This window comes from Prionailurus bengalensis, chromosome D4, assembly GCF_016509475.1.
Source record: "Prionailurus bengalensis isolate Pbe53 chromosome D4, Fcat_Pben_1.1_paternal_pri, whole genome shotgun sequence".
Lineage (NCBI taxonomy): Eukaryota > Metazoa > Chordata > Mammalia > Carnivora > Felidae > Prionailurus > Prionailurus bengalensis.
The window spans coordinates 83,660,858-83,684,983 of NC_057359.1; the positions used below are offsets into that span (position 1 = coordinate 83,660,858).

A 24,126-nucleotide genomic window follows, 5' to 3' on the forward strand; every position below is an offset into this window, starting at 1 on the left:
ACCACCCACAATTAGGGGATCCTCAGCTCACTACAGCGCCTGGCCAGGGTGCTGAGCAGATGAAGGGATCACAAGCTGATCTTGTAGGAGGTGCCACTGAGGGAGGAAGGCCAGTCCGGGCAAGAGCTACAGGATGGTCAAAGCTCTGGAGAAGAGCTGCTGCCTGGAGAAATGGGGGAATGGGAGCAGCTTGGGGGGCAGGGGGAAAGGTGGTTGCAGGGGCGGATAGTGAGACTGGTGAGGCCAGAAAGCTTGGAAGAGGCCTCATTAAGCAGAACCTTGAATGCCAACCTATGAGCCCAAAAGAACACAAGGAGACCTACAAGGGTCCTGCACTCTGTTCCCACCATTCTCTGGCCTTCCCTCCCCCTGACCCCCTGCCATTCCCAGCTCACCAGGGCTACAGTGTTTCCCAGCTGTGGTCCTAGAAGGGGCTCCTGGAGACCATCCTTTTGTACAAGTAAATGTCACATAGATGTGCCCAGCCCATCCTGGGCTCCCAGCCCAGTGAGGTCTGGGAGCCAAACATGGGGAATATGACCCCGTAGGTGCCAGAGCGGGTAGTAAGGCAGGATGCTGAGCTACTTTCCTTTGCGTTTTTCCTTTTCAGTCCACATTGGCCACACCTGTGACCCCTGCTGTCCCTCACTGGCCCCTGCTGGATCCAGAATGGCTTCCTGGTGCTACTGCCTCCTCTACTTCCTGGTACCTGAACTTGGTGGGGGGATGTGGGGGAGGAAGCCAAGGGAGACTCAAAGCTGCTGGGTTCCAAGTGGCCACCTCTGAGGCCACTGCAAAGGTCACACAGGCTAAGCCCCTGGCATAACAACAGACTAAAAGCATCCACTGATGCTACACCTTTTGCATTCACTCATCAGCTTGTTTATTCCTCACGCGGGAGAAACAGGTTCAAGGCAGTGAAGCGCCTGCCCAAGATCACACTCTGGGTGGGACTTGAACCCAGGTCTGACTGCAGAGCTTGCAGCTTCCGGTGCACCCTGCCAGAGCACCCATTAACTGCACACACTGGGGTGGGGACCCAACCCAGCCCCAACCTGTCTTCTTCTCTCTCAGATAAGGAGTCTCTCTGGGACACCCTCCAACTCCCCAGGTGAAGCAAGGAACTCTTGGCTCCCAGGTTGGTATGAGGGCCCCAGAGAGGCTCCCCTTTCCCCAGCTCCGCCAGCCTGTGGTCCACCTGGTGCACTGGCCTCTAAGGCAAAGGAAGGGAGCAGATGCCATTTAGTTCAGCCCCACCATCCCCGGCCATGGGGTGAAGGTTTCACTTGTGTCTATTTTATTCTTGCTAATATACAGATGACAAAACAAAAGGACTAGACCCACCAGGTCATAGAGCATTCGGACCCAAATGACTCCTAGCTCAGTATCCACCACGCCCAGCCCACTCCAAGGGTCACAGGCCCACACACTGCTCTCCCACACTGTGTCTCCTCTGACCCTGCAGCTCCAGTGGACCCCGGTGAGGTGGTGGAGACCCCAGACGGGGTGTGCAAGTTCCCAGGGCAGCAGCTGAGCTGGTGGCAGGCTCAAGAGTCATGTGAGCAGCATTTTGGCCACCTGGCACTGGCGCCCCCAGCTGAGGTCCTTGCTCCACGGCTGCCCAACCCCATCTGGGTGGGCCAAAGGGAGGCCCCTCTGCGAAGACCCCCCCAGAGGCGTGAGTGTGGGCCCAGGGCCTGGGAAGTGGGAAGGAGGAGGTGGCGGGGGGGGGGGGGGGGGGCTCCAGAGACCGGAGCTCACAGTGACAGTCCTACCGAATGGAGCCCAGAAGTCCCCGTCGCACCTTCAGGTTCCCTCGTCCAGAACTGAAATGCAGGGTTGACCGCCTGGGTATGGGCACTGGAGCCCCCATTTCTTCCTTCCCGAGTTTGGGAGACACCCGAAAGCCCAGGAGGGGCCCCGGAGCTCCGCCAGTGGGTGGTCAGAGGCAGTGCGCAGATTGAGGACACTGAGGTCCCGGCCCGCGTGTCCCCACAGGCGCGCTCCCCACGGCCGCGCTGGTGTTCGGCGAGCGGACCGCGGACAGGGCGGCGCGGCTGCGGACGCCCCTACCCGCGCTGGGGGCGCTGACCGCGTGCGCGCACGTGCAGTGGGACGCCGCCTCGCCGGACGCCGCCGCGCTCTTCTCCCTCGCCGCGCCCTCCCTCGCCAACGCGCTGCAGCTGCGCGCCTTCGCCGAGCCGGGCGGCGCCGTGCACGCGGCGCTGGTGGTGCGCGGCCACCACGCGCCCTTCCGCGCCGCCTTCCGCGCCGACGGCCGCTGGCACCACGTGTGCACCACGTGGGAGCAGCGCGGCGGGCGCTGGGCGCTGTTTGCCGACGGGCGGCGGCGCGCCGGGGCGCGGGGACTGGGCGCGGGCCACCCGGTGCCAGCGGGCGGCATCCTCGTGCTGGGCCAGGATCAGGACTCTCTGGGCGGTGGTTTCTCGGCGCGCGATGCCTTCAGCGGCAACCTCACCGACTTCCACCTGTGGGCTCGGGCCCTGAGCCCCGCGCAGCTGCGTCGGGCACGGGCCTGCGCGCCGCCACCCGGCGGCCTGCTCTTCCGCTGGGACCTGGGCGCCCTGGACGTCACGCCCTCGCTGTTGCCGCCTCTGCGGGTGCGCCTGCTCTGTCCAGGTATGGCCCGCCCCGCCCTCTGGCTCGTAGGCCCCGCCCCGCCTTTCTGCTCAACGCCCCACCCCCTGGCTTCTGCGCACTTCCTTGTGAGCTCAAAATCCAGCCCACCACTTGTGAACCTGGCCACGCCCAGCTCTGGTCACGTTCCCCCAAGCCGCCCAGACGTCGGGCAAAAAGCCCAGTCCCAGTAGCCTGAGTAGGCTCGACCCTTGGCCGCCTTGCCCAGCCTTGTGTTGGCTGCAGCGTCCTTCACCCGGGTTACCACGTCGCCCCCTAACTCCGGGGCTACGCGTCCTGGCCCCCTAAGGTGTGCAGGTGCCTTCAAGGCCCGAACAGGTGACTCCAGGGACTGCTGGAGAACCAGGATAAAGCGCTGACACTTCTCCCATCCCTGCCAGTGCCCTCAGAAGAGTGCCCTACGTGGAACCCAGGATCCGGCACTGAGGGCTCTTTGCTCTGCCTTCAACCACATTTCTTCCTTTGCTGTTACCGGACAGGTGCGCCCTGGCAGTCCCCAGGGCTCTGCTGAAGGGGAAACTGGGCATGGACCAGTGTAGGCTGAGAGGGAGTGAGCACTTGGCACAAACTGGGAATTTAGAATCTTCTCAAAGTCTCAGGGTCTCCACGGAGTTCAAACCACAGGACAGCGGGGCCAGACAGACCTGGGGACGAACCCCAGGTGTGTGTCCTTGGGCAAATGATTTTGCCATTGTATGCCTCAGTTTCCCCATCTAGAACACTGTGTAAGGCTCCGGACGCACAGCTATCGACATGCTCTTCCTCCCTCGGCAGCAAATGGTGGGTGGAGCACCTCTGGGCGGTGTTGCTCAGGACCCAGCCTGGCATTCCCTCCTTTGCAGACACTTATCAGCGGCTGCAGGATGCCCAGTCGTGGCCTGGCCAGGATGTTATCAGCCGAGTCAATGCCTTGGCCAAGACCATAGTGGTGAGCCCCCTTCCTGGGGGCTGAAGAGTCTGGGGACACTATGGGTCACCTCCCTGCCGCCCAGTTTCCTCACCTATAAAGGGGACACCCACCAAATGTGTCTTCAGGGATTAAGGTTATTTGTATTCCCTATTTTGGAGCTCTGGAGAGCTGGGTTAGACACGTGCCCACTAAGAAGACCCTAATGGGGCCCAAGTGTGATCCCTGGGAGATCTCTTCCTAACAGCCAGGCCGGCAGTAAGTGGTTCCTCTGCCCACAGCTGCTTCCTGACCCCCTCTCTGAAGCCCCTGGACACCTGTCGCTGGCTGAGGCCTCCAGCTTCCTGGGTATCCTGGAGAGGGTCCTGGCAAAGGAGTCAGCTCCACTGGGGCCGGCTGCACTGCTGGCTGTCGTGCACTTCCTAAAGAGAGTGACGGCCCTCGGGGCTGGGGAGCCAGAGCCCTTAACAGGGCCCTGGGAGCAGCTAGGCCAGGGGATCGTGTCTGTGGCCAGCTTGGTCCTGGAGGAGCAGCTGGCTGGTGCGTGGCTCTCAATCAGCGAGGTGAGGCTGGCAGGGCTGGGTGGGGCAGGGGGGCTTGCCGTCCTTGCCACCAGCTTGTTGTGTAGCCGTGGGTGAGTCAGCACCCATCGCTGGGTCCGTCTCTGCATTTGAGAGAAGCTCCTCTTTTACCTATGATGTAACTTGAACTTCCACATACAACTGTTCTTGAATAATAGCTTCTGTGGTTGAAAATAAGAGCCAGGAATCCATAAGGATCCCCCCCCATATCCAAGATTCTGCTGACCACCTTCAGAGGCAGGTCCTCTATGCTGAGTATTCAGCCATCTTGTCTTCCAAAACAGCCCAGACACTCAGGAGAGCATAGAGAGATGCTATCCAGATGGCATGGGTGCTGGAAACGTCATCCTGGCAGAAGTGGCTGTAGGCTTGGGAGTGATTGGCCTAGAGAAAGGAGAGAACAAGGGATCATAGACATCACCTGAAAGCCTTTGGGGCAGAAGGAGCAGAGATGGTGCCTCTGTGGCCTCAGAGGACAGAACAGGGACCTAGGCTTGGGGACGGGATGGAGATGACACAGCGAGGGAGGCCGGCTCCACAGAACGGTTCCCCTGTTTGGGCAGCGAGCGTCCAACCTGGGAAGGGTATAAACCCATTTTTGGCTGAGGGACTGAGGCACTGTGGTAGGCTAGGAAAAGCTGGACTCTGAACCCTGGTGTTCCTCCCTGGAGAACAGAGGTGATCATACCTGCCCTGCCTAGAGTAGCTGTTCCATTAGTGCAAGCCCCCTCCCTCCGCCCCCACCTGGCCTCACCCCCCACACGGCTTCCCTTTTGGAACCGAAAGGTCGAGTCCCTTCTATAGGTCTAGCACAGAGTGAGATCAAAGGAGGGGGAGGCATGGCCCCGCCTGCAGAGTGTGCCCAGCTAGCAAACAACCGGCCAGCAGGCACGGAGGACTACCAGGCCTTCTCCTGGGCTGGAGGATGACGTGGCTTGGAGGCGTCAGAGGAGGCCGATCGGGCAGGGCCTCAAACACCAGCCTGAGGACCCAGGACTTGATCCTGGAGGCCCTACGGGGCCACCGAGGGTCTGGAGCAGGCAGGCCACTTCACAGATCTCTGAGAATGTGTTAACTACAGCGGTCGTGGCTGGCAGCCGCAGGTGCAAAGCAGGAGGGGCTGAGATGTGGCTCCTCCCAGGTGGTTGGCGGACCCATGGCCCTGGTGGCAAGTCTACAGCGCTTGGCACCCCTGCTGAGCACCACGCTGACCCCTGGGCGGCCCCGAATGCACATCCAGCGTCGCTGTGTCGGTGAGCCTGCTGTGCACCCGTCCCACACATCTGGGCCCTGGGGGGGCCCGGGCTCAGACATTTCTTCTCAGCTTTGGTCACTGGGAGCTGTCAGCACCACCGCAGACACTCCATTCTGTCCCCTGCCTTTGTCTGTGCTGCGCCCTCCATCCACAATGCCCTTTCTTCCTCGACCTCCTAGCAAACTCCCGTATAGCCTTCAGAACCTTGTTTGGGCATCAGCTCCTCTAGGATGCCTTGCCTGGTTTTAGCTCTCTCCTGACAGTTCCTCCTCTTGCTGTTACCCCTATGTCTTGGAAATATCTCCTGTTGCATTTTGTGATAATTACTTCGTTTTTGCCAAAGCTCCCTGAAAGCCAGGGGGTATTTCTGAGTCATTTCTGGATCTCAGGCCAGACCCAAGTACACACTCAGTGAGTATTTGTAGATTGACTGGGGGAGATCACTTATGGGGAACTTTGGCAAAACTTGTGTCCTCCAGGCGCCCAGTGGTTTCTGATGGCTCACTGATAGTCAGGTCCTGCCCCACCCCCAGGGACCTGCTTCTAGTGATCCCCTCCCCCAGACCTGAAGAAGTCAGATCTCCCTTGGGCGAGTCGCTGAACCTCTCTGAGCTGGAATAGTGGCCCAGGCCTGTGGTGGGGAGAGGGAAGGCAGCCCCTGCTGGCTAGGCCAGCTCTGCAGAAAGACCTCCCTTGGAAGGTCCAGCCACCCAACCCCATTTGATCCCAGGCCTGGAGGTGCGGAGTCTACGCTTGACGGAGGCTGGCACGGAGGGCTATGTGTTCACGGTGCCCGGTGGGCACCCGGAGGGGCCCGGCCACATCCGCATCCCCGCAGGTGAAGTGGAGCGCCTCCTCGGGAAAGGTGGGTGAGGGTGAGGGGGTGGTGGGGCCCTGCTGGGGTCTGGGTTAGTGCCAGTTAGCCCTGGGTTAACTCTGCCGTTTTGAATAAGTCACCTCACTGTTCACAGCCTGTTTCCTTATCTGGAAGACTCATGCTAGTACTTGCCTTGTAAGCTGCTGTGGGGTTAAAAGTGCTTATCACATAGTAGGTGTTCACTTGGTCTCCTCCGCTGAACCCCACCCATTTCCTCTTAGAAGTGGGTGGTGGAGGGAGCCGCCACCCTTGCTGTCACCCGGGGCTGGGGAATCAGGACATGAGGCAAAGGGCTTTAGAGCTGCCAGGTTAAGTGCATGCCCTGTTGCTGGTTGGAATTCTCGTTTCTCCACTTATTAACCGGGTGATCTTTGGGAAGTCAATTAATCTCTCTGAGCCTCAGTTTCCCTGATAGTAAGGTGGGCAGAGCATCTCCCTCGGGGCCAACCTGTGGTGCTTGCTCAGCCACAGGGTGGGGTCTTAGGCCTCCTCCCACTCAGCCAGGCCTCTCTGGAGTCACCGTGATCCACAGCTGGTTCAGCTCGAGTGTCTTCCGGCAAACCCTAGGGGAGCCTGGCCTGGAGCCCCAGGCCCCTGACAGCTCAGAAGAGGCAAGCAAATTGCAGAGGTGAGTGGGCCCTACCCAGTAGGCTGCTGAGGGTCTGGATCCCCTCCCCAGGGAAGGCCAGGCCTCCATCCCATCCCAGAGCCATCATTCTGGTAGGTAATTCTGCCCTTAGCAACCAGAGCCAAACCCTCCCCATCCCTGAGACACGCACATCTCTGGGCCTTCCAAAGATATGCTGCTGGAACCTGGCTCAACTACTGTCTAGGGTCCTGGTGTCAGTGCAGAGACTCAGAGAGAAGACAGGGCTTACTGAATTTACCACCAAGTCCCCAAGGCAAGACTGGAACCCAGATGCCCAAATTTCAAGCACAGGATATTTCCTGGTGTTTCTTTGGACACAGAGGGTGTCATCTCCCACACAGGGGCCTGGATGAGATGACCTCAGCCATCCATGACCTCTGCCGCACAGCCAACTGATATGGTGCCCTTAAAAGCTCCCCTTCTCCCCACAGGTTTCTAAGCACCCAGGTGGGGTCAGCCATCATCTCCTCTGAGGTATGGGATGAAACCGGGGAGGTCAGCACGGCCGTGACCTTTCACTTGCAACACCAGACCCAGGTACTGGGGGTGCTTCTGGGAACCACCACCACCGGTACACTTAGCCTGATTTGGTCTTCCCATACCCCAATATTTGTTCATTTAAACCAAAGTCTAAAAATGTTCAAGAAAAATAACTCACAAGCCATCCCATTGTCCTCAAGGACCCTGCAATGTGCTCATAAGAGAGGAAATAGCCTAAATGTCCACCAAGAGGGGATGGCTCAAAAAGCCATGTGGGGCTACACAGTGGAACAGTCAGCAGAAGTCATATAAGGAATGAGATATTTTTCCATAAACTGACATGGAAAGATGGCCAAGAAATGTTTAATTTCATTACATGAAATACACAAATTCCTTCCTGCTTTTGAAACAGTAGTTTCAGAGAAAGCCAAAGTCTGCTTTGCCCACAACCACTAATCCTGGACACACACACACACACACACACACACACACACACACACACACTCACACACACACACACACACACACACACACACACACACCACACCACACCACACCACATCTTATCAGTCTTTTGTATGTCATCCCAAGACTTTAAAAACCGATTTGATTGAAGTAGATAAATCTACAGACACTAAAACATCCACTTTAACTAGACAACCTGATGGGTTTTGAGCAGTATACACACTTAGGTACCACTGCCCCAGTCAAGGTAAAGAACATTTCCACGTTCCCAAAGGGCTTGTTTGGGCCCCTCCCCAGGCAGCCTTCTCCCCAAATCAGTGATCTACTTCTCGTGACTATAGATTATGTCTCTCTTTTCCAAAGTTTCGCATAAATGGAATCATATAGTACATGCTGTGCTCAAGGTTCATTTGTCAGCTGGTGTTTTTGAGAATCATCTATATTATTGCCTGTTTCAATAATTTGCTCCTCTGTACTGCTGAGTAAGATTCCACTACATGGATGTACCATAATTTGTTTTTCCTAATGCCTGCAATTTTTCTTAAATTTTTCCTAAAACCATAATTTTTTTTTTTTGCTTTTGCTTTTGCAAAATCAAAGTCCTTGCTCTTTCAGCCGAGCCATGTAAACATTTATGTCTCTTGTTTTCCCTGCTGGTGTTTTTGGCACTGTCTTGGTCATAGACATCCTTTCTCATTGCTGTTTAGTCCTAGCATGTATAAGCCTTGACTGAGGTCAAGTCCAGCTCCACCACCTTCCCCAGGGATGGTCCAAAATGAACGTGCCCGTCTCCTGGTCATGCGTCCTGAGTATCTGCAGCGTGTTTTTTTTTTTTTTCTATTACAAGTAACCCTGCCTAACCCTGTGAAAATCCTCACTCATAATACATTTAAAAAAATTTTTTTTAAGTTTATTGATTTATTTTGAGAGAGACAGAGACAGCATGAGTGGGGGAGGGGGAGAGAGGGGGGGAGAGAGATACCAAGCAGGCTCTGTGCTGTCAGCACAGAGCCCGATGTGAGACTTGGGCTCATGAACTGTGAGATCATGACCTGAGCTGAAACCAAGAGTCAGATGCTTAACAGACTGAGCCACCCGGGCACTCCAACTCATAATACGTTTTGATTCTGGTGACTGTTTCCTGGGGACATGTGGCCAGGTATAGGGCTCCTGGACACAAATACATAATTTTTTGGCTTTTGATTGTACAGTCAACACTGCTTTTTCCGTTTATACCACTTGAAAATGCTACCGGCAGTGTAATGATTATCCGTTTCAAAAGCAAACAGCAGGTTTTCTTTGTGTTCCCAGCACCCAACATAGTATCTGAGACCCCGGGGAAAATATTATGGACGAATGAATACATGGGGTGATAATTCAGTCAACCCAAGAAATACTACATTCCCTGGAGGCATCGTCATGGACTATTGGAAAGAGCATAACCAAGTCAGGACCCAGCCTCAGCTCTGTGCTGTGTGATCTTGAGCAGATTAATTTCCCTCTCTGAAGCTGTTTCCTTGTTTGAAATTACATGAATTTATACCTGTCTCCTAGGTTACTAGGATGATCGCCCACAATAAAAAACATGAAGAATGTGACACACAGTGTCATAGTCTAGTAAGGTGACATTGCTGTTACTCTTTCCAGTCGGGACAAATAGCCCAAGTCCTAAGCTCGGGCTGCTTTCCCTGTCTGGACTGGGGCTGTTGCCACCGGTTGCCTGATGTCTCCTCACTGCTTAATGACATAAAATCAACACTGTTGTCGTTGTTTAATTACCAAAGAACTGGCATGTTCATCATAACACATTCAAACTGAGACCTAGCCATTGTTAAATTAGCTGTGCATTTAATCCCAGGCCTTGTGTGTGTGTTTTCACAATTATATAGACCGGATGTATTTTTTATGCAAATGAGCTCATACCATGTATAACAAGGTGCAGCTTTTGTCTTTATTGAACAACGTATAACAGAGCTCTTTCCCTGCCAGTAGACTGACACCTGCTTGTTCCTCTTGCTGGGTGCAGAGCATCCCAAGAGGGAAGAGTCACCACGATTTAACCGCTCCCCAAAAGATGGACATTTAGCTTGCTCCCAGTATTTCAATATTATGCATGAAATATTTCAATATTAGCATGAAAGCCTACTCACCCCTCCTCCCCTCTGCCTCCTTGCTGGCATTTTCTCCCACCTCTTCACCCATGACCCGCGTTGGGCAAACCCCTGGACCCTCAAACTCAAAGAGGCCTCAATGTCCCCCTGCATCCTCTTAGACTCTCTCTCCCTTCCATACATACACACACACACCTGCTCTACACCTGTTTCCTGCCCTTAGGCCTTCCCGAAGGAACTGGTGGAACCTGTCTGTGCCTTCTGGAACTTCAGCATCAGGTGAGTTGCCATTTTCAAGTTCTTTAAATAAGACAATTGGGTTGTTGTTTTTTTTTTAAGACATCCATTCTTCTTGAAGATGAGGTGTGTTTTTGGTCTCCATTTGCCACCTTTCTTATGGGGGTGGCCTCAATCTCTTACCTAGCAGCTCCAGGACAAACCGGAGCAAGAGAATCTGTGACCCAGGAGGTAATGAGCACCCCATCATAGGAGATATGCAGGCTCACTCTGTGGGATGCCTGGGAAGAGATTCATCCATCAAATAAGCATTAGACTTGACATCTATCCAAAGCCATGGCCCTTGGGCATTTGAAGGAGCAGAGGAGGGTTCAGAGATTAGCCCCAGCTCCCTGCCCTGTATCTTTAGCCGAACATCAATCACTGTTGCTTAGTAAGTTATGCAGTTAATCAGTGGTAATCGCCAGTATTAGCCCCATCCCCCTACCGTCCCTGAGAGCGTTAAGTACACTTTACAGATGGGAAACTGAGGCCCAGGGAAGAGCAGAGGTGTGCCCAAGGTCACAAAGCTGGTTAGAGGCAGAGCATTGATGGGCCCCACGCTTTGGAGAGAGGCTTTCCCCTGCTTGCCACCTACCCCCAGCCCCATGTCCACCCCATTTCAGGAGCCCTTCTCTTCCCTCCCCTCCCCCAGCCCAGACACAGGGGGCTCCTGGGCCACTACCGGCTGCTCTGTGGCCACCCTGTACCGGGACTCTACCGCGTGCTTCTGCAACCACAGCACCAACTTTGCTGTCCTGTTGCAGGTGTATGACGTCCAGGTGAGTACCGGGGCGGGGGGGGGGGGGGCGGGTAGGGCTGGGCGGGTGGAGTGGGCGAAGGTGATGTCAGAACCAAGTCTAAGGATGACCAAGAACTGAACAGAAAGGCATTCCAAGCAGAGGGCCAGTCTGAGCAAAGGCAAGGAGGCTAGACTGACAGGCAGGCTGGACACATTCTAGAACTTTGACTGTCTGGAGCTTCCAGTGCTAGGTCCTGGAGTAGAAGAAGGCGGAGGAGCAAGGTGGCGTGGGTCAGGTGGCACAGAGCCTAGAGGAGACCCGATGGGCAGAGCACGGACGTGGACATGTTAAGCAGGTGTTGGATGGCCCTGAGGGAGCCCCACTGGTGCCAGGAGTGGGCTGGCAGAGCAAAGAGCAAAGAGGGGTCTGTGGGCCAGTCGCCTAGGCAGAGGGCAGGGGCCCTGCACTGGGGAACAGTGGGCAGACTGGGGGAGGAAGGGGTGGCCCAGCACAAAGGTCTGGGCAGCTGGGGGACAAGGGAGTCATCTTGGAGAGGGCACAGGCGGGTAGCAGGTTTAGACAGGCCTCAGGGTGAAGGGCCGTGGGGCCCGTGGGTGTCAGGGCCGAAGAGGTCTCAGCTGGAGGCGAAGAGCCTGTAGGTAAAGCCACGGCTGAGCCGAACTCGGACCTCAGACGTGAAAGGAGACTGACCCAGGGGAGGCCCCTGGGAGGGCCCAGCATTTACAAATTCCCAAATCCCCGGAGGAGAGCGGGGGAGGTGCATTACTAGAGCCACCAAGGGACTCTGAGGTTGAGTGAGGCAGAGCCAGAGCCTCAGGAATGCGGGGGTCACTTGGTGCGTTGGGGAGCATGCCAGAAAAGCGTGCTCCCGACACATTTGCCCTGTGGAAACAGAGCGTGGCCGTTTTTTGCCTGTCAGCTCCAGGCCCCTTCCTCAGCGGGGGGCGGTCACACGCAGTCTGCTCCCAGTGGGTGTGTCTGTCGCTTCCGAGCCAGCTCTTAGCGGCTGCAGCAGCGAAAGCGGAAAGCGGGACCCATCAGGGCCAGTTTAGGGAGGGCCAGCAGGAGAGGCCATGCAAACGCTCTCTTATTAAGTGCCTGCTGTGTGCAGGCCTGGCCTGGCCTGGCTGGCCGGTGCTGTCCCCACCCCTGCTTCACTGCAGACGGGGAGCCTTGGGGAGCCTCGCCGGACCAGGGCAGGGTAAGGCCTGGTCTGGACAGGTCAGGGCCGTGACGGGCTCGCTGTACTTTGGGGTCTCCGGCCCTCCCACAGAGAAGCCCCGGGGAGGAGTCGCTGCTGAGGACGCTGTCGTTTGTGGGCTGCGGAGTGTCCTTCTGCGCCTTGGCCACCGCCTTCTTGCTCTTCCTGGCAGCTGGGTGAGATGAGCTCAGCACAGCCGCCCGGCACCCCGGGGCCCAGCCCACCCATGGGGGCCTCCGTGGGCCACCTCCGTGGGCCTCCTCCGGGCACGTCTCCCCCTGGCCCCGGAAGAGCCTGCCCCAGGGCCCCCCTTAGGGTTGTGGGCCTCCCGTGGAGCTGCCGTCTCTGCCCATGGTTAGCCCACCCCCAGGGACCCCAGCAGGCAGGGGCTGGTAGGGGCGTGGGGGCTGGTGGTGGTGTCCTTGTTAACCGACCCCTGCCTGTCCAGGGTCCCCAGGTCAGAGCGAGCCACGGTCCACAAGAACCTCACCTTCTCCCTGGCCTCTGCCGAGGGCTTCCTCATGGCCAGCGAGTGGGCAAAGGCCAACAAGGTGGGCACCCGGCAGGCGTGCTTGTGAGTTCAGAGGGGTGCCAATCTTTCCTGGGTCGCCCCCCACATCGTCACTTGGCTCCATTTTCCTGGGCTGGGTGGGGACACGGCCAGAATGGTGGAGCTGGGCCCAGGGCACTTCCCCGAGATGTTCCCCGCCGGTACCTCTTTGGGTTGGCAATGCCAGGCATGGGTATGGGACCCAGGGCAGGGCTGTGGCCACGGCTGGCCTTGGTAGGGATCTGCCACCCTCCCGCCCACAGGTGGCGTGTGTGGCCGTCACAGCTGCAATGCATCTCCTCTTTTTGGTCGCATTCTCCTGGATGTTGGTGGAGGGCCTATTGCTATGGAGCAAGGTGGTGGCCGTGCGCATGCGCCCAGGCCCCAGGATGACTCTCTACTACGCCACGGGCTGGGGTGAGGCCCCTCTGCTCCCCACTCCTGCTCTGTTCCCTACTCTACCTCGCATGGCCTCTGTTGCTGTCCCACCCCACCCCACCCCGACACCACCCGATCCCCATCTCCACCTGGCGCCCAGCACCCCCATCCCTGATGCAAGCTCAGTTTCCTCAGCCCAGTCGCCCTCCAGCTTTACCCAGCCCCAGCCCTTCTTAACCCTCTCCACTCCCACCACTTCAACCCCCCACTGCTAGCGCCGTCTCCCCGATTCGTGGCCCGCTGACCCCCGTGCCAGTCACCACCCTCCATCCCCCCTGACTCCCGTGCCTGAGCCCTCAGCTCAGTTTCGCTCTCCCGCTCCCCAGCTACTCAGGGCTCCAAGGCCACCCCAGAAGGATCGGGCCCACCCAGCCCCCTTCCCAGAGCTCCCCGTGCCCGCTAGTGCACCTGCTACCGTGGGACAGCTGTGGGCTGCGGCTCTGGGTTGGAGGCCAGGTCCTGGAGAGGACAGAATGCGTGGCGAGGTCCTGAGGGCATTTATTCTTCCCCTAGGCGTGCCCGTGGCCATCGTGGCCATCACGGTGGCCATGTCCCCCGACGACTATGTGGCCACTGGCCACTGCTGGCTCAATGTGCACACGGACACCATCTGGGCCTTTGTGGGGCCCGTGCTCTTCGTGCTGACTGTGAGCAGGGAGGCCTAGGGTCCTGGAGGGGAGGGTCGTACTGGGAAAGGGGGAAGCCGTTTCACCCACTGACACCGGGTCTCCAGGCCAACACCTGCATCCTGGTCCGCGTAGTGATGGTCACTGTGTCCAGTGCCCGCCGCCGTGCCCGCATGCTGAGCCCCCAGCCCTGCCTGCGGCAGCAAGTCACAATCCAGATATGGTGAGGGCCAGAAGTGGGGCAGCCAGATGTGAGGCTCGTCGGGTGTGAGCATGTGTGAGTCCAGGGTGGCGGTACGTGGTCACGTGGCCACGTGTGCAAGGCTATGTACGGGCCTGCGTGTGCACATGTGTCCCGGCTTGTGCATACCTGCACACTCATACGTGTGAGCACGTGCCCATGCATGTCCCCTGGGGGGATGGTAATCAATCCTGAGTGTATGTGAGTGGGAGGGGATATAGACACAAGCCTCTGTCCTGGGGGCTCACCTTGTACCGATGGCACTGATGACCCAGTAGGGACAAGGTAGGGGAGACCCGGGGTTCAGGCAGTCCCCAGAAGTTCAGGTTCAGAGTGAGGATTTAGGTCCCTACCCCTGCCAAGAATGCCCCTCACTCTCCAGGGCCACATCCTGCCAGAAGGAGGACACCCCTGACCCTCCTCTTCCCCCCGTTCTCTGCCAAAGGCAGTGAGGCCTAAGTCAGCAGGTCCCCGAAAAGCCAGGGAGCCCCAGGGGCCCCTGAGGAGGGAAGACTTCTTTAGACTCCACGCCCCCTGGATCCACTGCCCAGTCCTCAGCCGTCCCTCGGGACGGCTGCCCTGCCCTTCCTCTGAGCCAGGTTTGGGACCGGGACCCCGTCTCCCAAGTGCCGCTACCCTACTTCATACCACTTCTGTGTCTGAGAAGGGGCAGGAGGTCCAGCCGAAGCTTCCAGCTACACCTAAGTCAGGAGCGGCTCCTGATGTGTAGCTCCGGCTCCTCTCCAGGCACCTCCCAGCTGCAGCCCTCCCCAGCACCCTGCAGGGCCCCCGGGCCGTGCTGGCCTCCCTCAGCCCCGACCGCTCTCCTGCAGGGCCACAGTGAAGCCGGTGCTGGTCCTGCTGCCCGTCCTGGGCCTGACCTGGCTGGTCGGCACGCTGGTGCACCTCAGCCCGGCCTGGGCCTACGCCGCCGTGGGCCTCAATTCCTTCCAGGTACCTCTGGGCCCCGGACCATCTGGGACCAGGGCTCTGACACTCGGTGGAGCTCAGAGTGACTGGTTTGTCAAGAGTTGGGGGAAGGAGTGTCTTCTCCGTCATGGGAGTCACCACGGCAACCAGAGGCATTGTCAAGAGGCCAGAGGGTGAGGGCAAGAGTGGGAACAAAGCCTCAAATCAAAGAGGCAGCGCCTCTTTGGGAAGGATTTGAGGCCCATTTCACAGCTGAGGAAGCTGAGGTCCAGAGACTCAGGGATGCGGCAGAAGTTCCAGCCCCCTGGCTGGTACTAGAGACTCTTTGGGTCTCGGCAAGAAGCCAAGGAAGGGGTGCAGGACGCTGGTGACCTCTCCCCTCGGGGTCAGCGGGTGGCCCGCTGTGGGACAGTATCGGCTGCTGCATTGGTGAGGACAACACTTCAGAAAAGGGTTTGGTTAGGAGGACAGTGCCCAGCCCGCCTAGGTGAGGCAGTAACAGTGGGGCTGCAGGAACCCTCCTGGGTGCCTGTCAGGTCCCGTGTCCGGGAGCCACCACGGAGAGGGGACAGACTGGGTCCCTGTCCTCAGGGGGTTTGCAGCCGTGTGGGCAACCCAGACATGGACACAGACAGGCACGACCCAGGGGACCGAGTGCTGGGAGGGAGGTGGGTCCAAGCAGGGCCCTTCCTGCCCCTGCCCCTGCCCTTGCCCTCGGCCTCCCTTGCACCCCCAGCACCCCTCCCTGTTGTCTGCACCTACTCCTCCCAGCTCCTGTCAGGGCTGAGAAGTGGGGTGACCCAGGGAGAGACAAAGCAAGCTCAGGAAATCGGGTACGAATTCTGTAGAGTCATGGGACCTGGAGCTCATCCTGGGGATCCTCTGTCCTCTCCTGGGAGAAGGGGCCCGAGGCTGTCAGCAGCCACTTGGGGTACCTCAGTGTTGCGGGCCCCGGGCCAGGTTCGTACTTCTATCTCCGAATAAGCCTTACAAATGGGGAAACTGAGACCCCATGAGGTCATTTCCAGGGCCCCGCAGGAGGAAGGAGCAGTGCTGGGGCCCAAGTCCAGAGTCTGTGTTCTCAGCCCTCTGCACGTGGGCCTGGTCTGTTCCTGGAAGAGCTGCCCAGATTGGGCAGGGTGTGGGGCTGAGGTCGGGAAGGGCTCTGACCCAGCTTTTCTTCCATCCACGTGGTATTTGCCAAATGCCTACCAGGTGCCAGGCACCGTTCCAGGCACAGGGGACAGGGCAGGAAAGGAAGCAGCAAAATGCCATGCTCCTGTGGCGCTGACCATGGCCAAGGCCAGGGAGTGAAGTGTGGAGGGTGGGAGAGGGCAGGGAGCGAGGAAGGGTGCAGAGGGTGGTGATTACCAGGGTCCCGGTCCATGGTGTCGGCTCCCCCAGGGCCGTGGGGACTCGTCACTCTCGGCCAGGTGTGGGAGTGGAGAGAGGAAAGACGGGGGCCACTGCTGGGGGAGAATGGAGGCCATGCCAAGAGAGGGGCCCAGAAAGTGAAGAAAAACTGGGGTTCCAGTTATTCCCAAAGAAGCACAGCTCCCAGAGACCTGCGTGGGCCTGAGTGGCCAGGGGACAGGGGCGGTGCTGCACCCCTTCCCTGACACAACAAGCCCCACGCTCCTGGAGCTCCCCCAGTTCGAATTTGGGCCACTGCCCGGTTAGCCCTCCACCCTGCCTCCCAAGTGGCATCCAGGGCAGCAGCGGCCCATCGCCATGGCGACCACTGTAGCTTCGTCCCTGCGTGGCCCTCAGGTGGGCAGAGGCGGAGCCATGTCTCCGTCTCTGAACTTTCTCTGAGGTTCCTTCTCTGTCTCAGGCTGTCTCCATCACAGCCCCCTCCGCCTCTGGCCTGGATCCCACCCGGCCCTCCCTCCGTGGGCCTCTCGCTGTCTCCCTTTTTGTTGACCCCTGACCCTTCTAGCTTTTGTCTCTGAGCATGACCTCTCTTCCCCTCCCAGTCAGCCTCAGACCTTCCTTACCAAGGTCTCCCGGTGAAGGAGGGGACAGGCTGCCTTGCGGGGTCAGATGGCGTGAGACCTGGGCCCACCCTGATGTCCTGTGACCATCTGCGGGCAGGTCCCCCGGTCAGGCTCTGGGTCCCTGCCCAGCTTCCCTCCCCAGGCCTGCCTTTCCTCTCCCCTCTCCTCCATCTACCTGCTGTCCCTCCCTGTCTTCCTCTCCCTGCCCACCTCCCGCCGTCCCTCTCTCTGTCTGGGGCATACACCGGGCAGCACCTGCCCTCAGGACCGCCTTCCTTCCCTACTGAGTTGAGCAAGGAGCAGGCCTGGGGTACAGGGACTGAGCTCAGCCGGGCCTCGTTTGCTCTTCAGGGCTGATTTGTTTCTTTGTGGCTCCCGTGTCGGGTTTTGTGGTGGGAGAGCTGGGCCTCACTTTTAACCAGCTCTGGCTCACACTTACCTGGGCTGAGTCTTGTTAGAGGGCCCCGACACATTGAAACAGGCCTCAGTTTCCACATCTCTATAAGGGGGATCATATTCTCCACCTCATGGGGTCATTGTGGGGTTCAACTGAGAGGATACTTGCAAAGGGCAAAGCCAAATACCTGGCACACACCGGAAGCACCGTGAACGGGAGCGGATCGGTTTCATTCAGCCAGTCCGCACCTGCTCTGTGTTCTTTACTAAAGAGGATAGTCGTGCACAGAATCAAAGAATCTATCCTTGGAGGTCTCAGCCTGAGGGAGAGACAAACACCAAGACCACACTCCGACAGCCTGGCATGATTGAGGCTGAGAGACCAGAGGAACGTGGGGGCAGTGTGGGGACAGAGGAGCCACTCATGGGGAGGCAGAGAGGGTGCTCCCTGGAGAGAATGATTCTCAGCTAACACCCAGACACGGTGAGGGGAAAGAATGAAGTCAGGGGAGCATGGTGAGATCCAATGGAGACATGAACGGGGGTCACGTGAGCTGGTGAGAAATGGGACAGGAGGAGACATGGGGGCCAGACCGCACAGGGTCCCCTGAGCCATTGTAAGGACCTCACACATGATCCCAGGGGCACCAGAGAGCCTGGGAGGATGCTAGGCAGGCGCTGGTGTGGTTGGGCTGGAGTCTGGAAAGATGCCTTCGGGTATGAGGAGCCGGTAAAAGGAGACAGGACAGGGAAGGCAGTGCAGAAGTTGCAGTGAGAGGACAGGCTGGCTGTGGGGACCGGTGGGGGGGGGTGGTGGGGGGGAGACGCCAGGGTCTGTCTGAGGCCTCAAGGAGCCCCCTGGACCCCAACCCGTGTGCTCTAGTCTGACCTCAGGACAGGGGCTGTTGCCTATCCAGGTAGAATCAGGAAGGCCCAGGCTCTAAATTCCATTCTGCTTAGCCACACTCCAGGGCCTGGGACTCATTGCTCTGTCTCCTGCCCCAGGCCCCAGGGTCCCTCCCCATCAAATAGGATTAATCCACCCCCACCCCCACCCCCATCATGGAGCTGCTATGAGGGTTGTAACCCCAAGTTACTTTGTGAGTGGCCAAGACCTCTTGGTCCTCCCATGCGTGGGGAGTAAGAGCCAGCTATGACTCGGCCACTGTGCTGAGTCCTTCACACAGCGGGAGGCCAGGCCTCTGACACGGAGGAGGTTGGGAGAGACACTCAGCTAGAGGCACGAGTCAGAATGCATTCACAGGTCTGCTGTTCCAGGACTTGATTTAGCCTTGATTACAGGAAGGTGTGCCCCCTCCCACCACCCACTCCTGCAGCCATGAGGATGGGGCAGGTGGCAGGGGACAGAGGCATAGAGGACAAGAGGCTGCCTGATGGCCAGAGGCTGAAGGTATGGGGGGTAGTGGGGCAAGCCCCCTTCTGGTTCTCTCTGCTGTAGAATGTCACAGATGCCCCCTCCCAAGTGCAGGAGGGCACAGTGGGTCAGCAGGGTTTGTGATCATCAGCCTGCATCTCTGAATGTCTCGGGGTATCTCTGGGTGTGTTTCTGTTGCGGCCCCAGGCCAGGTGGGAGGGAGGGGGTCCCGGGCAGTGACACCCACCCTCATCCTGGGTCTGTCCCCAGGGGCCATACATTTTCCTGGTCTACGCTGCCTACAACGGGGAGGTGAGTCAAGGGCGCTGGCTGCCGGGGGGTGAGGTGGGTAGGGCTTACTTGCTGGGGACCTGTGGCCAGGGGGTCAGGGGAGGGTCCCAGGACTGACCCCAAATTCCCATCCCCTAGGTCCGGAATGCCCTGCAGAGGATGACTGAGAAAAAGGCAACAGAGGCATTTATGGTGGGTGCAGGCAGGTGGGGATCCTGGGAGCCAGGAGGTCCCACTCACAGCCAGGATTCCAGTGCTGACACCCCTTTCTTTCAGGTCTGCTCCAGCCCCATAGGCCCAGGGTCCCACCCTAGGTCCCTTGGTCCCTGGGAGGTCTCTCAGAACAACCCTGTAGCCTTGGCTCCAGCCCGAAGACACCTGGCTATTAGAGGTAAGGCCACACCACCCTCCAGTCTGAGTACTACCCAGTGCCTCAGTTTCCCCAGTGCTCAGGTAAAGCTGAGAAGGCAATGGCAGATCATGTCAACCCATCTGAGAGACAAGGAGACTGAGGCCCAGGGAATTCTGCAAACATGGGGCCTGGAAGGTAGCTTAGAAATGGCTTATTTTTTCCCACACCACCAGGGAACAGGGGCCCCTGCTTCCTAGCCCAGAGGCAGGGTTTGCCCAGGGTCGTCTTCCTTGGGTCTCCACGCAGATGGGGTTTAGGGGTTCCCAAAGTCAGGTGGGTGGATGAGGTTTGGGGCCCTGTGACAGGGCACGGGGGTAAGGCCAGGCCAGGAGTTTCAATACGAGCTTCCTAGCTTACCTGCTGTGTGCACTTGGGCAAGTTACCTTCCCTCCCTGGGCCTTAGTTTCTCCATCATTAATCTGTGGAATAAGTCTGAGTGGAACCTTAGAGTCTTTGATAATGAGGTCCTGTCCAGGGCAGGAGAGCAGAGAAAGAGCTTCCTGCCTCAGCCTCCTAAAAGTTCACCTACTCGAGTGTTTTTCCCCGGCTAGGGACCCACAGCCCCAGAATCTCCACAACCTTCTCCTCCATTGCAGAACCTGAGAGACCGGTGAGGCTGGGACAGGGGTGGCAGGGTTTTGCCAAGGGGCTAGCAAGTATGTCCCACAGGGACTAGGGTAGGGTGGGGGGGGGGGGGGCTTCCTCTGGGGATCCAAGGGGCCCCATTCCTCAGGAGGTGCGAGGGCACTGGGAGCCAATGGGAGGTGCTCACTGCACACTGGCAGAACCTGAATGCCAAGGCCATGGGTAGTGGGGGAGTCATCACCAAGGGAGCCGAGGGCCCCCAGGGCAAGGGGGAGCAGAAGGAGTAGGGGCCCACCCCCCTGACAGCCTCCTCTGTCCTCAGGCTGTGGAGCTGACAGCATTCAAGGCATCAGGTACAGCTCCCATCTCAGGGGGGTCCCCCCTCTGCCCTTGGCACCCGGACACCCCCTCAGCCCCACTGCACCAGGATGGAAGGGATTTGAGAAGCAGCCACACCTGACGCCTCGTGGAAGCCTGAAGTCTTCCATTAGCACACTGTAGGCCTGGCCCGGAGACACGGTGCTCTTTGGGAGAGGTGTACTTAGGGAATGGGTTTGGGACCCTTCCCAGAGCTGGTGCTGCAGGAGGGCCAGTGCGCAAGGAGCCCGCCTTCCTCTGTGCACCCACTCTGTCTGCCTCCCCCACCCCCCTCAGCCTCCTGGCCACATCCCACTCAGAGCCCCTGTTCTGATGCCTTGTGCCCTGAAATGACTTCCAAACCCGGTGAGAGGCAAGTGCTTTCCTTCTGGGTTGTTTCCCCAGCTGGACAGATGAGGGGGGCCTGGGGGCAGCGGGGCAAGGTTGGGCCCATCCCAGGCGCAGCTCAAGGAGAGAGGACTGAGCCTGGGGAGTTCAGCCTGGCCCTAGGCGAGCTGAGGGGACTGTGGTCACTGTCAGCTTCTCTGAGCCTGAGTTCCCTCAGTCTTAAAACATAGGTTTAAGACTACATAGGTAGGAGGGGCCGCCAGGCACTGCCCAGCCTCAAACCAACCAAGGGATTCCTTCTGGCATGGGCAAGAGGCATGTTCGTGCAGCCCTAACCAGAGCTGGGTTCTGGGCTTTATAAAGCCCGGCATCTGCTGACTCCTTTAATCCGGGGACACGGGGAAACCATCCTCCCACCGTGCAGATGAGGAAATTGAGCAGTGTCAGAGCTGGGGTCAGGCCCCACCCCGCAGATGGGGAAAGTGAGGCACAGGGGCAGTCACAGAGGTGTCAGCGGAGGCACATTTGAAACCCAAGTCTGTAGGACTCCAGCCTCCCAGCGGGCCTCCACCCTTAGCTGGTGTCCCCGTCCCCTGGAGTCTCAGCTCCCCTTCTGCAAAGTGCGCAGGAGGCGCCCCCTGCAGGCCAGCGCGCGGTAGGCCCTCCGCGGGGCCTGCCGGCGCCCCCATCCCGCCCCTCCCCCCACCCTCGCAGGCGCGGCGCGGGTGGGAACAAGAGCGGCAGCGGCGCCTCTGCGCTCAAGTGACAGCGCCTTTGTCTCTGCTGAATGGGTGCGTTGCTAAGGGCGCTCGTAGCAACGGAGCCGCTTCCACCTCGCTCTGCGGCCGGCCCCGCCCTCCTCCGGACCCCCAACCTGCCCCGCCCTTCGGGCGCCCTCGCCACCCCCACCCCGCACCCTGCGACCTTCTCAGGTGGCCTGAACACAAGGTGCCGGGGAGTGAAGGCTGCCAGCTCCGTGTCCCTCGCGATACCTGCCGGCCACCGCCCCTCCTGAAACCAGGGAGCCCTCTGGGCATCAGGTGTTCTTTAGAGAAACTGAGGCTCGTAGAGGGCTTATGGGAGACTGCCCAGGGTCTCCCCAGTCCAGAATCCCCACCAACGTCTTCCCCCAGCCTCAGTTCCCCTCCAGGGGTCCCCACCGTGATTATCTGCCAGCTCAGCCCAACATTTTCCTCCCAGGTTTCTAGAGAGAGTGCATGCGGACTTGACTCCAAGCCTCTAAAAGGCCCAACTGGGGGCCCCCCCAGGGACAGACAGCAGCCTCCGCCACCACCTACTGCCTCTCCCTCAGGAGCACCCCCCCAACCCCTCCCAGGTGCTGTGCTAACCCTGCCAGGTCCCACAGCTCAGTCCCCCTAACTTTCTGTCCAAGATTGTTACCCGCTCTGACCCTCCCCACCTGCCTTGAAATTCTGACAGCCCTGTGGTATCGCTAGCAATAAAGGGTACTCTTGTGACCTGTTCCTCTCTGGGGGTCACCTGCCAGGCTTCCTGGGAAAAGGGTGGGACAAGGGAAGCTGCCACTTTGTCTTTTGGTCTCAAGACAGCCCCAGCTTCAACAGGGTAGGTGCAGCCAACATCTATTAGCACCTACTGTGTACCTGGCTGGTACTGAGCCCTTGACCACCTTAGAGCTGTGAGTCCTCACCTCAGCCCCGTGAACACTATCACCCCTATTGTACAGAGGAAGAAACTGAGGCCAGAGACAGTCTCCCGGCTGGGTAACATGGGGGTCAGGGGGCGGGGGCAGTCACTGTGAGTGGGAGTCACCCAGGCAGACTGCTTGGAGAAGGCAGGGGGCAGGTGGGACGAGCTCCAGGTATGATGGGTCATCCTGCAGGAGGACTTGGAGTCTGGCTGTGGGAGCAGGTCCTGCCACCACTGATTCTGTGACCACGGGCCACGGGTCCCTTCTTAGAGCTGGGCTGGGGGCCGAGGTGAGCAGCAGTGATGATGTGTTAGGGCTTTGTGCCAAGGCGGGCCCTGAGCTGGAAGCCAGGTGAAGCAGGGGCCCAGGGGCTGCTAACACTGCCCTCCTGCCCTCAGCCTGGCTCAAATGCTCCTGGGGCCAGAGGATGTGGCACAACCCAGGAGGGAGGAGCGGGAGAGCAGCCTCCCTGGAGGAGGCAGCAAGCCACTCCAGACACAAGTGAGTGGAGGCAGGGCAGGGCTGTGTGAGAAGCCCTGAGACCCAGGGAGGCACAAGCTGTTCCCTGCTCTCTCCACCTTATGTGCCACTTCTGCTCGGGGCCCCACCTGGGTTGTCTGTCCGGGGGTGGTGGACCCACCATGAAAGGCCAGAGGTCTGGTTATTTCATTCTGGAGACGGGGGCTGTTGAACCTTCCAAAGCCCGTCATCTGCAGAATGGGGGACATCAGGCCCACCCCACAGATGACAAGAGGGGTAAATGCAGTCCTGTGTGGTAGTCCCTGGGCCCAGCACACGGTAGGCACTCAGGAATGTCAGCTGTCTTCAGAGATGTTCAGGGAACCGTGGGACCGCAGAACCTGCTGCATGGAGATGATGTTTAAGCCCTTGAAGACCCCCCCCTCCCCACCCCAGGCAAAGAAAGAGATGAAAGACAGCGGGCTCAGAGGGAGGGGGAGACAGAGGCCGTCCTGCCTGCTCCAGGAAGACACAGTGGTGCTGCAGGGGGGAGGGGCGGGGCGGGGCAGGCTGGGTACCACCACCGAAGGTCCACAGAACAGGGCGCTCAGCCCGGCCACCTGCTGCCCCAGTGCAGAAGCAGGGTTGCCAGGGAAGCAAAGAGGTGGCTCTGAGTTGGGCAGGCACTTGGTCTCTACGGCCTGCTTTTGCAGAGACCTCTGCCGCCTTCCAGGAGGTTCCTGCCTCCCCACCAACTAATCATATGCACTGGCAGGAGGAGAGGTCCAGGGGTGGGCACCCAGGAGTCCTTTCGGGTCTTCCCTCCTCCTGCTCCATACCCTCCCTCCCCACCACCCACTCTCTTTACTCTCCAGCCAGAGTAACTTTGCTTCGGTCCCCAGATACCCGTGGCTGACACCCCTCCATCCCTTTGCTCCAACTCTTGCCTCTGCCCACACTGCCCCCAACTGTTGTTTAACCGGTGGACCTTCAAAACCTTCAAAACCCAGTTTGGATGACCCCGCTGCTGTGAACACTTCCTGTCCCCCCCTCCCCCCCCCAGGGGCAGAATCATTCACTTCCTCATCTTACCCGGCCCTGGGACACGATGGATCACACAGGAACGTGAGATGACTAAGAGAGCCTTCCCAAAAGACCTGATGCTCCCCAGAGGCAGGAAAAAGAGCACCTACTTCCCTTCTGAAGGTGCCGGGAGGGAAAGGGACGC

The 24,126-nt window shown here is 58.9% G+C and overlaps 1 protein-coding gene across 1 annotated transcript; it reads left to right on the forward strand.

Moving 5' to 3' along the window:
- The first annotated feature begins 669 nt into the window (after positions 1-669).
- ADGRD2 (adhesion G protein-coupled receptor D2) lies at positions 670-20,352 on the forward strand. The gene is made up of 22 exons (XM_043565312.1): positions 670-705; positions 1,381-1,678; positions 1,999-2,640; positions 3,039-3,137; positions 3,501-3,586; positions 3,847-4,128; positions 5,288-5,399; positions 6,132-6,266; positions 6,783-6,906; positions 7,359-7,464; positions 10,207-10,262; positions 10,915-11,041; positions 12,297-12,400; positions 12,673-12,775; positions 13,038-13,191; positions 13,726-13,859; positions 13,946-14,061; positions 14,913-15,033; positions 19,048-19,089; positions 19,207-19,251; positions 20,032-20,090; positions 20,214-20,352. Exons 1-22 carry the CDS (start codon positions 670-672, stop codon positions 20,350-20,352), a joined length of 3,120 nt encoding a protein of 1,039 aa, XP_043421247.1.
- Positions 20,353-24,126: the final 3,774 nt, after the last annotated feature.